At 41.0% G+C, this 18049-nt stretch overlaps 1 protein-coding gene across 1 annotated transcript in view; it reads right to left on the reverse strand.

Moving 5' to 3' along the window:
- itga9 (integrin, alpha 9) overlaps window positions 1-18049 on the reverse strand; it is an 87341-nt gene that overhangs the window by 49429 nt on the left and 19863 nt on the right. Inside the window, exons 7-15 of the mRNA XM_037678412.1 lie at window positions 17752-17837; window positions 17600-17662; window positions 17114-17251; window positions 15430-15535; window positions 13084-13178; window positions 10061-10151; window positions 9691-9736; window positions 9437-9591; window positions 6289-6449 (exon numbers count right to left, since the gene is read on the reverse strand). Coding sequence (XP_037534340.1) covers window positions 6289-6449; window positions 9437-9591; window positions 9691-9736; window positions 10061-10151; window positions 13084-13178; window positions 15430-15535; window positions 17114-17251; window positions 17600-17662; window positions 17752-17837 — 941 coding nt within the window. The remainder of the gene's footprint in view (window positions 1-6288; window positions 6450-9436; window positions 9592-9690; window positions 9737-10060; window positions 10152-13083; window positions 13179-15429; window positions 15536-17113; window positions 17252-17599; window positions 17663-17751; window positions 17838-18049) is intronic.

Raw genomic sequence — 18049 nt, forward strand, 5'->3', positions numbered from 1 at the left:
ATGGCTAGGCCTCAGACTGACGAAGCCTCTTGGATGAGGGGCGAAACTTTTCTTTTTTAACAAAAAAACGAAGTCCAGATGACATGATTCAACCTTTTTTGTTATTAGCCTGTACCATTTCTAATTAAGAGGGGCGGAGCCAACATTTACATTTTCTATATGAAAATAGCACACACTTAAGTAAACTAGATCTCTAGAGAAAACAAACATTGTAAAACAATAATTTAATTTAAATACTTTAAAGCTAAACAACAAACTAAATCCAACCAGAATCCAAAACATTTCCCCCCCTCTCAATCAATGTGGCTTTTCCCAATGAGGCTGATTGAAAACACCAGTTCCTTGTCAGCATTGCTCATGGGCACGCTTCCATGGCAACACATGACCCAATGACCTCAAAGAGAAGGAGAGAATGATCAGAGCAAGAAAATCTTAAAGTTAAATTAATAATTTGATCATCAGGTTTAAGCTTTTCCCAAATACCAAAAAAAAAAAAAAAAAATCATGCATTAAGTTAATTTAGATCACAGTGTCCTTCTTGTCTCCTCGTGCATTCTTTTGTCTCCTATGTGTCCTTTGAGTTTCTTTACATGTCTTTTTTTAGTCTCCTGATGCATAATTTTCTCTTTTTGCATGTGTTTTTCTCCAATCTCCTTCCTTTAGTCATCTTTTCTGTCATCCGTCTTGTTTTATGTCTCCTTAAGTTGTATTTTTTTTTTTGTCTTTTTATCTCTTTAAGTTATCCCTTTTGTCTTTTTATGTCTCCTGCATTCCTTTTGTCTCTCCGTGTCTCTTTTCCTTCTAACAGTTTAGCTTAAAGCGAATTATTCAACTCACTTTTACCTTTTTCTGCAAATTTCAACAAAGTCATTCGTCACTCAGCACTGGGACATAATCTTTTTTGCACAATGCAAATCTTCATGGTTTATTTTTGCTTTGTGCTGCTGAGCAGGTGGAATTTGTGGCCATATTTAGAAAAAATAATCTACCGCCACACTTCACACCTCAGTAGCGACTTTCCAAACACTCCAGAAGTCATCCCAGACGGGATTTCTCATCTGCAAACTTAAACATTTACACAGCACGACAGAAAGTATTTAGTGTTTAGTGCTTTCATGTCACAGGAAGATCAAAACCACCCTGCTCCACATAAAGACGGTGCCAGATGATATTTAGCACCAAGGCTGACAGCAGGAAGAAACCGTTAGCCTAGCACTGTGTAGAGGTAATAAAATCTGCCTACCTGCTCCTCTGCAGATAATCGCGGCTGTGCTCAAAGCGTCATCATCGGCTTTGCTTTTCATTACCAACATCAAAGTTTTTGTCAAATCCTTACAGTCTGGCAACTTTAGAGCCTAAACTAATGAAGAGAGCTGCGAAACTGGGCTCACCGACATGATGTGACCTGAGGGATTTATTTTCATTATGTGTATGTCACAGCCAAAGAAACACCTCAGATATGTGGAAGCTACAAGTGAATGATAATTCACCTGGCCACCCACAAACTTTATAATTTTATGTTCAAGTGGATCGTATGCGCTTTTGGAAGAAAGTCCATTTTAAGCTCCTTACGCTTGTGCACACACTGCATGTGTTTGAACTCAGAGAGGGGAACATCAACATTTAAAACGTGAGATGCTTTTATGTGCACAACCGTTCAAGCTTTTTGAAGCGTCCGGCCAAACACACGGCTGACTTCACAGAATAACTAGAATGTGTTCTGTGTGGAGTAAAGTAGCTTATGCTCACGTTGCTCCAAGCAAAGTGTGTTCATTTTGTCCAAAATAAATGAAGGATGAGAGGAGAGCACAGTAATGACAGCCCGACTCCGCTGGCAGCTCTGCCTCCTGCAGAGAAACTGCCTGAAGAAGCATCATTAAGAACAACGGTGACATTTACAGGCCGGCTGTGCTGCAGGCCTCCCATTAAAGGAGGAGAAACATGGATGATGCCCTCAGGATGAGGAGCATCTATGTGGCCATAAGACTAGAAGCAACTATTGGCCCTTTTCCTTTAGTAACGGTACAGCACGGTTCAACTCGACAGCACGGTTCCAAGGCTTTTCCACTAGTAACGGTTTGTGGAAATGGTCCCTTTTTCTCTGGGGTTCCAACTTCTAACCGTGCCGAACTGGCCCTAAAAGGTGACGTCAGAACACTGTCAGTCACTGATTGGTCAGGGGGTGGAGTCACTGGCTGTTTGAGAAACTTTTCACATCAACAAGATCCGCCATTTGCAATAACTCAAACTCAAGGAGCGACTGGACCTATTTTGAAGATTATAAAAACAATAATGACAACACCGTGGTCTAATGCTGAAGTGCAGGCATTTTTTTTTTGTTGCTTTGTGGCCAACGACACAATTCAGAGCGAGCTAGATGGAGCTCCGCCGGTCCACTCCACCAGAGCCTCAGAGCCCCCTCAGGCCGTGCAGGGCATCATCTACCTGGCTCAGAGCTCCGCTGGTCACCACGGAGGATCATACGAGCTGACGACTCACAGAAGGTTGGGGTCCGGGCCCCGACCTCGCGTGATCATGAAGGCCGGACCCCAACACCCGGCAGACGGGAGGTCCGGGACGGATCTGGGACTGAGGTTGGGAATGATTTTTTAATTTTAATAATCTGTATTCTTTTTAATTTACCAGAAACTTCAAAATAAAATTTCACCCTGTACTGAAGCCTGTTTCAAGGTCTTAACACCAGCATTACTGCCACCAGCTGATAAGGCACGTGAAGTCAATTTGAACCCGCCCACTAGAACCAGTACTGAAAGTATAATGGAAACCAAGTTGGTATCTTTGCAGACAAATTCGGAAAGCGTATCTGGGGGGCCACATCTGATTGGAAGAGGCATATCCGGGGGGCCATATCTGATTGGACTATAGGAAAATGGGCGTGTCTGGCGGGCCACATCTGATTTGACGGTAGAAAAACGGGCGTGTCTGGCGGGCCATATCTGATTTGATGATAGGAAAATGGGCGTGTCTGGTGGGCCACATCTGATTGGATGATAGAAAAATGGGCGTGTCTGGCGGGCCACATCTGATTGGCCGATAGAAAAGTGGGCATGTGTGGCGGGCCACATCTGATTGGACAAAAAAAAAAAACTGAACGAAAAAAGCCGTTTGTGTTAACCACAGACATATTATGTCTATGGTGTCAACTGGTTCCACATTAGTGGCGTCTCCATAACTTCTCTTTCCGTCTCTCTTAACACAGAACTTCCGGTTACATTTCAAAATAAGAGCAACATAACTGGGTAGTGGGGAGGGCTAAATGTTTGTTTTTGAATACTTAGCCATTACATTAAAAAACAAATTCCATTTTGGTTGTTGAAAAATGTAAAAATAGTTACAATCGATTCATAAAGAAAGAAACATAAAGTAACCAAAATATTAATGATACTTAAATTGGCCTTGGGACCAAGGATGTTGCCTTTAACTTCACATTTTCTTGTTCAGCCTTTTAAAGCAGTCACTGCAGATGAGTGATTGTCAGTTTTGGTAAGATTTCTGCAACTGGAGCAGGTATTTCTGTTTAGTGGTTAACTTCCTCAGCTGTCTCACATTTTAAGGGTCAACTCTACTCCATGTGTCAGCTCCTTTCATAGATCTCATAGAAGAACTTCTAAAGAGCAAATTTTGTTTTTAGCATTTGTTTTGGGCCTTTATCTCGTTACAGGACTCATGATCTTTAATTGAGACCAGACTTTTTGACAAATAGGAGCAGGTTTCACTTCAGATGCTTCATATTTCATTGTACCCAGACTACACTCAAGGCAACCTGTGTCAGGTGCAGCCTACAACCAAGAACACAAGAGTGACTTGTGTTTGACAGTAGATATAACGCTGGTTCTTAAAAACCTTAGAAACCTTCAGTTTTAAAAAAGAGCTGACGTAACTTACCTAAAGAACAACAAATACAGCTAGCCAATCAGTGTTTGCCCCCTACAAACGCCTATTCTCCAGAAACGCTCAGTTTTGGCCTGCAGCGAACCCCTTCTCATGGAAACACAACGTGTACCGTACCATACCATACCATACCATACCAATTTATTTATATAGCACTTAAAACAGCAACAAGGCCAACCAAAGTGCTGTACAAAAGAACACAAACATGCACAGCGGACAGGAAAACATAAAATAGAAATACAGATACAAATAGCAGCAGAAGCTAACTAAAATGGCCAACAGAGTAGAGAACAGACCAGACCAAAACAAATCACACCGTGTTAAAGGCAAGCGAATAGAAGTGGGTCTTCAAGCGAGACTTAAAGACTGAGAGTGTGGGAGCCTGCCGGACACTCAGTGGCAACTCATTCCACAGTCGTGGACCTGCAACAGAGAAAGCCCTGTCACCTCTGAGCTTACGACGGGTTTCTGGGACTGAGAGAAGCATCTGGTCTGCTGACCTCAGAGAGCGCGGTGGGACATATGGCTGCAGAAGATCAGTGAGATAGAATGGGGCGGAACTGTTCAGTGATTTAAAAACATACATGAGAATTTTGAAATGGATCCGAAGGTGAATGGGTAGCCAGTGCAGGGAGGCCAAAACTGGTGTGATGTGCTCTCTATAGCCTGTACCAGTTAAAAATCGGGCTGCAGCATTTTGGACCAGTTGTAGACGAGCAATGGAGGACTGACTGATTCCAAACAGAAGTGAATTGCAGTAATCAAGCCTAGATGTTATGAAGGCGTGGATCACTGTCTCGAGGTTCTTTTTGTTGAGTATAGGCTTCAGCTTAGACAGCCGTCTCAGCTGAAAAAAACAGGATTTGACCATCATGTTTACGTGACTGTTGAGTTTTAAGGACGGGTCCATTATCACCCCCAGATTAGTGACCTTTTGTTTCTCTAGCGGGGCTAGAGAGAATAGGTCAATGTCATAGTTCATGAGTGAGCCACTGGGATGGAACAGCATGACTTCAGACTTCTTCTCATTGAAGCTTAAGAAGTTTAAAGCCATCCAGTCCCGGATGTCAGCCAGGCAGTCAAGAAGAGGCTGAATAGAGCGTGTGCCTCTGTGCCTCAGGGGGAAGTAAATTTGGCAATCATCGGCATAGAAATGAAAGGGTATGTCGTGTTTGCGGAAGATAGCACCTAGTGGCAGCAGGTATAAAGAAAAGAGAAGGGGACCGAGGATGGACCCCTGCGGTACCCCCCACTGGAGTGCGGTCGATGCCGAACTAAAATCTTTGATATTGACACAGAAGGTTCTGTCAGAGAGGTAGGACCCAAACCATTTAAGGGCTGACCCTGTGATGCCCACCCACTGCTCCAGTCTAGAAATGAGGATATTGTGGTCGATGGTGTCAAAAGCAGATGTAAGGTCCAATAGGACAAGCAGCACAGAATCACCTGCGTCTGTGGATATGAAAATGTCATTAAAAACCTTAAGTAGAGCAGTTTCAGTGCTATGGAGAGATTTGAAGCCAGATTGGAATAACTCAAGGATAGCGTGATCCCCCAAAAACTGTTTCAACTGAGACTCCACAATTTTTTCCAGTAGTTTAGAGGTGAATGGGAGTCTGGAGACAGGCCGGAAGTTGGACATGACTGAGGGGTCAAGGTTAGGTTTTTTCAGGAGGGGCTGGACAGCAGCATGTTTAAAAGTCTTTGGCACCACACCTGAGGATAAACTGCTATTCAGAATAGCGAGGATAAAAGGACCCAGGGTAGGAAAAACTTCCTTTAGCAGTCGAGGGGGGACCACATCAAAGGGGGAACCAGATGGCTTCATGCTGCACATTACCTGCTCCAGAGAGGACAGAGAGATGGGCTCAAAGTGGTCAAACACAGCCACACACTGAGAAGGGATGTACCGAGCCGAGTCGTACCTTGCTATTCCGGTATTAAAGGTATGAATGGAAAAAAGCATATGTGGAGACAAAGGAGAATCTGTTTCCTGTTTCTGCAGGTGCACACTTGAGCAGCATGGTTTCAGGAACCATCAAGCTCCTGATTATTACCTTTGACCTAAACCAGCACAGTGATACATATACTGGTAGCTTCCCAGCTGATGACTGCTGATACGTGGCCTTCGGCTACAGCACTAAATGTCAGGGACTCAGCTCTCTTTTTAAAGCTTGTTTTGTTCTGTATAAACATTTTAAAATACTAATACCACATAAATGAAGTGTAACAGGCCTCATGAGCAAACAGCTCGTGTCTCTAATCAGTGCCGCAGGGTCAAAGCACTCAGTGCAGGGGAAAAGTAGCTGAGAGATCAGCTGAGCACATGAAGGAGGGTGACCCAGCACAGCAGCCGGCAGAGGAAGCGGCACGTACCTTAACGTAGGCCGTGTAGCGCTGACACCTCTCCCTGTTGATGTCCAGGCTCAGATGCTGGCTCAGCTGGCTGGTCTGAGCTCCAGCTTGGCTGAGGTAAATCCGGGAAGGCTGGGCCTTCTGTCGCTTATCAACATCAGCAGTCAAGTTGTACAGCAACTCTGAGGGGAGGCAGAAACAAATCATGTCAAAAGGAGGGGAAAAGCCTGGGAAGCACTTGAAGCACGCAGTGTTTTGGTTCCTAGTATTAAAAGCAAACGAGATAAACCAAGTTAGTGGGAAGAAGAGCAAATCAGGAAAGTTGTCAAACTAAAGCAGTTAAGTTTCTGTAAATATAACCCTCCTGCTATCCAATCTGACCCACACGGTATATTTTTAAACACTTGGACCTCACAGGTCATTTTGACCCAACGCCAGCATTTCCCATATTTGCTGCCTCAGTATTATGCCATGTTGAAAATGTTTTAAAGTGTTTAAAGTCTGTTCCTGTGAATGAATCAGACCCATTATGTCCATAGCTGTTTCCTGAGGAGGGTGTCATGCTGGTAGAACAGAGGGAGGGGCGGTAAGCACACCCAAGTCGGACCGAAGCCCACAGTTTCTGTCGTCCAGCAGAGTGAGCGCCATGAGCTCATTGCAGAGGAGGTGAGGGAAGGTTTCATCGTGGGAGTCACTGAAACACTCAGCGCTTCACTTTCCACGGCCATCGCCAGACGGCCAAACAGAGAGGCTTTATTCCTTCGAGCCAGGACATAATCATTATGTAACAACAGGGCTCCTGTTCCCCAGGGGGGTGAGGGTGGGGGTGAGTGACCACACCCAAACACCAGAACAGAGCTGCACCTCAGCTGTCATCAGACACCGCACCCAAGAACATGCAAGGCTGGGCGGTAAAACGCCGGCTTTACTGAGATTCAACCACGGGCAAGAACCTGATCATGATGAGGACACGTTTCTGATCTAATTGTCTTTTCAAAGTCCAGGAAGTTTAAATTTCTCTTTTTTTAATGACACTAAAAGAGCACAATATGTTGAGAAGGGCGGTTCAGGTCTTCTGAAGTAGGATTCTGTCGATATAAACAACTAATATCTCCCCGGTTGTCAGTCCAGTCAGAGTTCAACTACTTCTCCAAACTGAGTTCGTTCAAAGAGCTATCTACAACCGAACAGAGGTTGATTCTTTATAACTTTGCCACAGAAACACAACTCAATCCACGTGAGGTGTCTCGTTAGAGCTGCGCTTCAACATTCATGAAACACCTTGTCAATTTAGATTTATACTTAGTGTTTGCTTGAAAGTAGAGAAAAGATTAGAAAGATATTTTATTTAAAATTGTGTAATGAAGGTAAGAGAGGTGAGAGAGAGCAACTTGAAAGCAGCACCTTAGAGCTCGGACATCTGAGCTAATACAAAAATACAAACTGCTACAAGTGAAAAGGATTGAGGCGTTGTGTAAAACCCTAACTTGTGTTTTGCTGCTTGAATTCAGATATATTCATACATACTGGTGAATAAAACAACTCAATATACTATTGCAATGGTTTATTATCTGGGTGTCCAAATACTTCTTTAAAAAAGTCTTCAGTTAATCCAAAATGCTGCTGCAAGATTCTTAACTGGAGTTACTGGGAGAGATCATATCAACAGTTTTATCTTTTTTCCACTGGCTCCCAGTCAAGTCCAGAATATAATTCAAAATATTTCTTCTAACCTACAAAGCCCTCAACAACCTAGCTCCATATTATATTAGAGACCTAATTGTTCCATATTTTTCCAACAGAGCACTTCACTCTCAGACTGCAGGTTTACTTGCAGTTCCTAGAGTTTCCAAAAGTAGATTGGGAGGAAGATCTTTCAGTTATCAGGCTCCTCTCTTGTGGAACCAACTTCCAGATTCTGTCTGTAAGGCTGACATATTGTCCAGTTGTAAGACTTTCTTTTTTGATAAATCCTATAGTTAGGGTTGGCTTGTTAAACTGCTATAGGCTTAGACTACTAGAGGGCAAATTGACCTGTTAAAATTGAATATTTTCATTTGATACTATTTCAATATTAATATGTGATTCTTGTCATACCATTGTGTATCTGTTCCTCTCAAACCCAGCCAGTCGAAGCAGATGACCGCTTGTCCTGAGCCTGGTTCTGCTAAAAGTTTCTTCCTCATTAGGGAGTTTTTCCTTTCCACTGTCGCCTTCATGCTTGCTCAAGATGAGAGTTCTGTGACGAAGTTAAATTCAAAGCAGTCTGCTCCTCAGATAAATAATGTTAACTTGTTTATATATATATGAATATTTCTGTTCTGTCCTGAGATGACTTATGTTGTGACTTAGTGCTATATAAATAAACTGAATTGAATTGAAATTCAATACAAGTTTCGGTACTTACTTTCCAATATGTACCAAACTCTTTATGTCCATACGCAGGAAATATGTTATTTTACTTTCAGCGTCTCCTTTTAACCTACAAATGTCCTTTTTTCATCTTGTAAGACTGCTGCCTTTGTATTTTATATTGAAAAGTGCCTATTGGAGTGTTTATTTATTAATACCTAGATTTAATTAATATTTTTTTTACATTTTCAAAAGGCACCAAACAGTTTTCACTCACATTTCTACAACAATCAGTTTCACTATTGACGCTTCTTATATTACAGTAACTGAAATAAATGTATTTTTGTCAGAAAGCATAAAGCAATTCTCAATATATGTTTTGCACTTCGGAGTCCTCTGTATGAACGTTTTTGGGTCAAAATAGGCCACCTGATAAAACATAAAATAATTTCTTCATCAAACCAATTCAAATAAAACCTAGAAGGTGGATTTGGCATGAAGTTACCACACGTGTGTGTTAGTGGAATAAAAAGTGTAGAAAATAAAAATAACTGCCCATCAATAACAAATCTTGTCTAGAAATGTAAATAGTGTTATGGTTTTGTTTAGTTTTGGCAAAAGGAACACAAGCTGTTCTTTATAACTCTCATTTTTCATGCTAAGCTAAGCTAATAATGTCATTCTTTATGTATGCATTGAATATGACAGAGCTAATGAGCCTCATGTTCTTTGCAGGACAGCAAAAAAAATAAATAATTCAAAACCTGTCCAACTTTGTTTCATTAAACAAATACTTTCACTTTGCAGATGTTTTCACCTATTTGTCCGGGCAGCTGTCTTCCCCGAAAGCGCATGCAAACGGTGACGTTGAAACAGTTGAGGTTCTGGTGGCCCTCGTGGCACTGCGGCGTAGAGATGTTGATGGAGATAGGAAGGAAGATGGAGACATCCACTGTAATGACAGGCCGGGACCTACAACCACACAATTCCAGACAGAAACACAGAGTGGGAGAAAGTGATCATTACAGGGAAGCAGAAGAAGAAAAACTCCTTAGCTTAGCAGTCACTCACCTTAACAGCACCACACTGTCCGCCATGAAAGCTCCAATAGTTACATCTGCAAGAAAACGTAAATAAAACAGGATTAAGGAGGTATGACATGAATGCAACATCTGCAGTCAGCAGTTTTTACACCTGCACGTTAAAAACAATGCTCAGAGGTCTTCGGCCTCAGTCTGTCAGCTGTGGAATGCAGTAAACAACATGCTGCTGTCACGAGTGTGGAGATCTGTTTCTCACTGACAATAAGAATCTGCAAACATAACAAAACATTTGGCAAAATGATCTTTTTTCAATTGATGATTGTTTTTATACATATATATGTATTTTAGGGTCAGGAACACTTGATATGATAATGTTGCACGATATGATAATGTTGCACCTGTGTATCCATTGTCATCCATATCCACATTCCCAGAGATGGACTGGCCAAACATCTGCAGACCAGGGCTCACGCTGCGCCCAGACAGTTTCTGGAACAAAGGATGAAAACAAAATACGGGCATGTGAGGCAACACAGAAAAAAAAAAAAAACCAGTGAATCAGTTTATAATAAACTAATATACAAACCGGATTCCAAAGAAGTTGGGACACTAAACAAATTGTGAAAAAAAACTGAATGCAATGATGTGGAGATGGCAAATGTCAATATTTTATTCGTAATATTACATAGATGACAGATCAAAAGTTTAATCTGAGTAAATGTAACATTTTAAAGGAAAAATATGTTGATTCAAAATTTCACAGTGTCAACAAATCCCAAAAAAGTTGGGACAAGTAGCAATAAGTGGCTAGAAAAATATAACGAATAGCTGGAAGACCAATTAACACTAATTAGGTCAATTGACAACATGATTGGGTATAAAAAGAGCTTCTCAGAGTGTCGGTGTCTCTCAGAAGCCAAGATGGTAAGAGGATCACCAATTCCACCATTGTTGCGCAGAAAGATAGTGCAGCAATACCAGAATGGTGTTACCCAGCGTAAAATAGCAAAGACTTTTAAGTTATCATCATCAACCGTGCATAACATCATCAAAAGATTCAGAGAATCTGGAACAATCGCTGTGCGTAAGGGTCAAGGCCGTAAAACTCTACTGGATGCTCGTGATCTCCGGGCCCTTAAACGTCACTGCACCTCAAACAGGAATGCCACTGTCAAGGAAATAACAGAATGGGCTCAGGTATACTTCCAGAAAGCATTGTCAGTGAACACAATCCACCGTGCCATCCACCGTTGCCAGCTGAAACTCTACAGTGCAAAGAGGAAGCCATTTCTTAGCAAGCTCCACAAGCTCAGATGTTTGCACTGGGCCAGGGGTCATTTAAAATGGAGTGTGGCAAAATGGAAGACTGTTCTGTGGTCAGATAAGTCACAATTTGAAGTTCTTTATGGAACACTGGGACGCCATGTCATCCGGACCAGAGAAGACAAGGATAGCCCAAGTTGTTATCAACGCTCCATTCAGAAGCCTGCATCACTGATGGTATGGGGTTGAATGAGCGCTTGTGGCATGGGCAGCTTGCATGTCTGGAAAGGCACCATTAATGCAGAAAACTATGTTCAGGTTCTAGAACAACATATGCTCCCATCTAGACGTCATCTCTTTCAGGGAAGACCCTGCATTTTTCAACACGATAATGCCAGACCACATTCTGCAGCAATCACAACATCAGAGCTACGTAGGAGAAGGATCCAGGTACTGAAATGGCCAGCCTGCAGTCCAGATCTTTCACCTATAGAGAACATTTGGCGCATCATAAAGAGGAAGGTGCGACAAAGAAGGCCCAAGACAATTGAACAGTTAGAGGCCTGTATTAGACATGAATGGGAGAGCATTCCTATTTCTAAACTTGAGAAACTGGTCTCCTCTGTCCCCAGACGTCTGTTGAGTGTTGTAAGAAGAAGGGGGGATGCCACACAGTGGTAAAAATGTACTTGTCCCAACTTTTTTGGGATTTGTTGATGCCATGAAATTTGGAAACAACAGATTTGTCCCTTAAAATTATACATTCTCTCAGTTTAAACTTTTGATCTGTGATTTGTGTTCTATTCTGAATAAAATATTAGATGTTGGCACCTCCACATCATTGCATTTAGTTTTTATTCACAATTAGTTTAGTGTCCCAACTTTTTTGGAATCCGGTTTGTATTTATTTGGCTGCAAATGCTTTTAAAAATGTCTGATTAAACAGCTCACACACACGATGTGGTAAAATTCAGAGGGTTTGGGATCACTCAACTAGCAGCATATGGCTAACCTTAAATTCTTCATCACAATGTAGCACGCACTCGTGAACAAAGTAAAAAGACGTAGAAAATTGTATTTTTAATGAAAATGCCGTATAAATGCTGAGTGCTTAATGACTATTGATGAAATTTACTGAAGAAGCTGAATTTGAGTTGTTAATAAATACAGCAGAACAGCAGCTAAAAGCTAAAAAAAGTAAAACACCAAAAGTAGCAAAAAGCTAACTAAAAGCTGAAATAAGCCAAAGGCTAGCTAAAAACTAAAAGTAGCAGAACAGTCTAAAATTTTACTATAAAAGTAGCAAAATGCTAGCTACAGTAAACATAAAAAAGAAGTAAAGATTAACAAAAAAATAATTCTTCTTCTTTTGGCTGCTCCCTTCTTCAGGGGTCACCACAGCAAACTGATACATGAAGACTTGGCTTTTTTTTTATGCCAGATGCCCTTCCTGATGCAACCACAAAGCACCGAGCTACCACAGCCCTCTGTGTGGAACAGAGAGCTGCCATCTAGGGCACTCGGAGGAGCAGATGGTGGTCAAGGGCCTTGCTCAACGGCCCAGAATGGGACAAATGAGGGTAGAGGGGATGTGGAAATTTCACCTTTCCCACCCACGTTTTAATGTTGTCGGTCTGGGGAGTTGAACCGGCGACCTTCCGATCACAAGCCCACCTTATCTAATCTCTGTGCCACCACTCATCCTTAAAGATTAACTAAAAACTAAAAGGTGCAAAATTCATTCAACCTTTATTTAGACAGGTAAATCCCATTGAGCCTCGAGGACTCATTTACAAGAGAGACCTGGTTTCAACAAAGAATGATGACAACAATGGACAACAGCAACAACAATAGACAGTTACAAAAAGGCATACATAGTTTTATTTATTTTTTTTACAAATAAGATGGCAAAAAAAGTATCAAAAACAGCTAGATTATAAGGCGAATGTAGAAAACTAAAAACAGGAACATGTCTGCATTGGTCCTTGCCAGGAGTCCAAAAGTGCAAATAAGCAAAACACTTTTTACGTTTAAAAACACAAGCTAAAAGCTAAAAGTAGCAAACGGCTAGCTAAAAACTAAAAGTAGCAGAATGGTAGCACAATAAAACAAACGAAGCAGATTTTCATTACATCCCATCAGATGAAATCTTTCTTACCATGGAGTGTTTTGTAATGATTCCTGTGGTATCCCCATGATAGATATAGACAGCTCCTCCATAGTCATCCTCTTTAGGCGCTCCTATGGCTACATCTAAAGAGCACAAAAAAAGAATGATTACATAAAAGATGGAGAAATATCTTTCATTAGCCTCCTGTTTACCTTAGACTGGCCTGTGCCTGGGAAACAAGCTCTAACAGGAAGATTAAATTAAGTGTTGTTAGTGACCATAAAATCTTGTGCGACCTCTGAGAAAGTGGAAAAAAAGCCTATAAAGTCTTGGCAACAGCGCTGGAACACCATGACCGGCCCATTTTTAGTAAAACGTTCATATATAGACTTCCTTTTTATAAGCCCAAACTATTCTATCTGATGTGGCGCAGCATGCCAGGAAGAAATCTGTATGGCACAATAGTTAATTTATGACACGTTGACAAAATTAAAGTTCTCTGATGATGGTCAAGTGTGGGATTTTACAGTAGCTCTTTAAAATTAAATGGTGCCTGTTAAGTTGTAAATAATCAGCCATCAGTCACAGAAAGTACGTCTGGCTCTTTCCACAATCCGACAGTGATGAGTTATCCTTCCCAGTTGCCATCTTTTGCTGCACACACACACGGCGTGCCAGGCTGAAAGCCTCGAGGGGCCTCCGCATTACAGATCCACACACTGAGATGAAACCGGGCAGAGGCTTCCAGCTGGAAGTGTGAGAGATGCAAAGTCAAGCCTTCAGAGCCAAAGCAAAAACGTGCCAGGAAAAAACAGACGGCGGCGTCATCGCACATCTCAAAGTGTGAGTGGATCATCTGGTTTGTGCCTTCATGGACTAGAGCCAATACAGTCCACATTTTCACGGTAATTAAAAAAAAGATTTGTAATCCCACCTAATGTTAACCCATAATGCTTTGCTTGTAGGTGGACGTTGGGTTTGAAACCGATAGTAGTTGGAAAAGTTTCCATTCTGTTATATATACAGTATTTCAATGAACCATTCAAGCTCTAATAACATGGAAACAAACAAACTTTATTCAGATGTTTAGTTTTAAATGATTTGTCCAAATTTATTTTCCTCAAACTTTGTTGTTAATGAAGCTTCAGAAAAATCTAAATATGAAACAAAACATATTACTTAGAATAAACAAGAGCACAGCATACGCCTGTCAACAAACTATATTACAGCAACACTGTAATCTGTAGCAATGGCCTGGACAAGCAAATACTTTGTATAACCTTCAATCTTGATTTGTGATGTTGAGCTTAGCGCTGAAGTGAGGAGAAGATTAATTCAGTTCAGTTCATTTTATTTATATAGCACCAAGTCACAAGAGAAGCCATCTAAGGGCACTGAACAGAAACATTCATTTATATAAAAAAAATAATTTAACATTATTTATCTGAGGAGCAGACAGCTTTGAGTTTAACTTTGTCGCAGAACTCTCATCTTGAGCAAGCATGAAGGCGACAGTGGAACGGAAAACTCCCTCATGAGGAAGAAACCTTTAGCAGAATCAGGCTCAGGACAAGCGGCCATCTCGCTGGGTTTGGTAGGAACAGATACACAATGGCAGGTCGAGAATCACGTTAAGATAGAAATAGTATCAAATGAAAAATATTCAATTTTAACAAATCAATTAAGCAAATGAGGTCAATTTGTCCTCATGTAGTTTAAGCCTATAGCAGCATAACAAGCCAACCCTAATTACAGGATTTATCAAAAAGTAAAGTCTTAAGCCCAGTCTGTAAACTGGACAATGTTTCAGCTTCACGGACAAAATCTGGAAGTTGGTTCCACAAGAGAGGAGCCTGATAACTGAAAGATCCTGCTTTTGCAAACTCTAGGAACCGCAAGTAAGTCTGCAGTCTGAGAGTGAAGTGCTCTGTTATGGAAAAAAAATGGAACAATAAGATCTGTAATTTAAGATGGACCTTGGTTTTTGAGGGCTTTGTAAGTTAGAAGTAAGATTTTGAATTCAATTCTGGATTTGATAGGGAGCCAATGGAGAGAAGTTAAAACTGGAGAGATATAATCTCTCCTACCAATTCCAGTTAAGACTCTGGCAGCAGCCTTTTGGATTAAATCAAGACTTTTTAAAGAAGTATTTGGACACACAGATAATAAATCATTGCAATAGTCCGGTCTAGACTACATGACACTCTGTCTAGTGGTGGTACAAATGTGTATCAAATTGTGTTAAAATACCTTAACTGGACCAGAAGTTATAAGCAGGACAAGAGAAAGTTTACGGATGTACAGACAGACAAATGAAGACTATACCACAATACATCCATCTTTGATGAGTGGATAAAGCAACAACAAAGTGCTTTTAAGTAAATTTCTACTAACCTTGATAACCATCGTCATCTATGTCTCCAATCGCTGCAAGGCACTCTCCGAAGTGGGCATTGAAAGCATTGTCCCCAGTCAGAACTGCACCCTCCTCCATCACCCCCTGAAGAAAATTAGAAAATCAGCTGTAACTTTTAAAATTAAAGGGCTAGCGTTCCTTGAAATAATACTTATCGCCCGCAACCTGTTGTGGACTAAGATCATTTGCTGAAAAGGAAAAGAGGTGTTGGTTTTTGGTCAAACTTGCAACTGAAGTTCCAATTATTTTCATATATTATCATAAGATTTTGCCAGATTGGCTTGCACTCAACACATGTGGTGAGGATGATGCTCAACTACTACCACATCAAGCGTTCACTCGATATTCTTCAATCCAACCAAATTATGGCCATTTTTATATTTTCTCAGGTTGATTAGCTGAGGCAACCATATTAGCCAGGGTTGAATCAAATATTATTGACTTGTTGATGCACATCCAGTGACTATGTGGAGAGTTTCAACAAAATCTGTCCAGTGGTTTATGAGAAATTTTACTAACAGAAAGGCATAATAGACGCCAATAGCTTAGACAAAGTTTTAACAAAAGACCTTGTGTCATCAGTTAGCACTCAGAGTATTTACTGGAAATCACTCTCAGCTACCACATCAAATTTCAACTCAATATATGTATAATTAGGTGAGTTGCAGCCATTTTTGAGTGCTAAGGTTGCTGAGGTCACTTGGTTGTTGTGGCCATTTTGAATAGGGTTGGCTCCAAACATGTATTAGTTCAATTCAGTTCAGTTTATTTATATAGCGCCAAGTCACAACAGAAGTCATCTCAGGGCACTGAACAGAAACATTCATATCTATAGAAGTAATTTAATAACATTATTTATCTGAGGAGCAGACTGCTTTGAGTCTAACTTCAATGCAGACTCTCATTTTGAGCAAGCACGAAGGCAACAGTGGAAAGGAAAAACTCCCTCATGATAACGAAACTTCCAGCAGAACCGGGCTCAGGACAAGCGGCCATCTGCTTTGACCCATTGGATTTGAGAGGAACAGGAAGGAGGGGAACAGATACACAATGGCAGGCTCAGAATCACGTTAAGATAGAAATAGTATGAAATGAAAACAATTCAATTTTAACAAATAATTTTAGTAAATGTGGTCTATTTGTCCTCCAGTAGTCTAAGCAGCATAACAAGTAAAGGAAAGTCTTAAGCCCAGTGTTAAAACTGGACAATGTGTCAGCCTTATGGACAGAAACTGGAAGTTGATTCCACAAGAGATGAGCCTGAGAACTGAAAGGTCTTCCTCCCATTCTGCTTTTGGGAACTCTAGGAACCGCAAGTAAGCCCTCAGTCTGAAAGTGAAGTGCTCTGTTAAGAAAATAAGGAACGATAAGATCACTAATATAAGATGGAGCTAGGTTGTTGAGGGCTTTGTAGGTTTGAAGCAAGATTTTGAATTCAATTCTGAATTTGACAGGGAGCCAATGGTTGTAGATCTACATCCAGTGATTGCTTTCTCAGAATTTAATTACACTCATGCAAACAGAATGTCTCATCCAAAATACAGAAAGTTTTATTTCTGCTAGTTGCTAATAAACATATTTGTAAATTTATCTGAGCATTATCAATGCTAATCTGCGTGTTATGGTGTCATGTTCCTTTCCACTCAGTCAGGTCCCACTCACGTTGCCCTTGCTGATGTACACAGACACTTGGCCTTCGTCCCGGAGCTGGCTGTGCATGGGTGCCCCCACCAGCAGGTCCGACAAGCCGTCCTGGTTCAGATCAACTGCACACAATGAGGAGCCAAAGTAAGAGCCCATCTGGAACCAAGTCGAGCCACAGAGCATTGGGTCAGATCACAGACAGTTCCTTGATACAAAAAAATCATCACACAAATGGCAATTTCACGGAATTACTTCCTGCTTTTTAAATCTCTTATAAGAATGTGAGTCTGTAGGGACAAATGTACTGCTCTGTGTCTAAACACTAACACAGACGTAAACAGTGTGACGGCAAAGAAATCAAAGCTGTTTGTCAAAGCTGATGTCTGTGTGGTTTCTGATATAAGAGAACAGAATTACAAGCACAAACCCTTTCTGGATCTTATTAAAAACAAAAAAAAAGATTATCTGAAATATTTGGAAATAAGATCACGAAAGAGGTCGTACCATTTTCCCTGAGGCTTGAAAACTCTTCACCAAAGACACGCCATCAATTTTGAAAACGTAAACCTGTCCAGGAGAGAAACAGAATCACTTCAGCACAGCAGAATGGAGAGGACTTGAATCCTACAGATGGACAAGGGTCAAAGGAATCATACTTTTCCAACGCCGTTGTGCTGAGGTGCCCCCGCAGCTATGTCAATTACATTAGGAGAGGAGAAGTGTCCTGCAGTCACAGCGTAGCCTAAAGACAAACACACAGTAATCAATTAAATCATATTAATGTTCAAAGTATCCCATTCAGGTCAAAGGTCTAGCATTCTTCGAATGAATGCATGTCACCCGCCACCTTTCACAACAGATATTTAAACTGAAATCATCTTATGAAATGTCTCGACTGGACTATTGCAATAGTTTGTTATCTGGATGCCCAACTACTTCTTTAAAAAGTCTTCA

The sequence above is a fragment of the Nematolebias whitei genome, chromosome 1, assembly GCF_014905685.2.
Source record: "Nematolebias whitei isolate Nwh7 chromosome 1, NemWhi1, whole genome shotgun sequence".
Taxonomy (NCBI): Eukaryota; Metazoa; Chordata; class Actinopteri; order Cyprinodontiformes; family Rivulidae; genus Nematolebias; species Nematolebias whitei.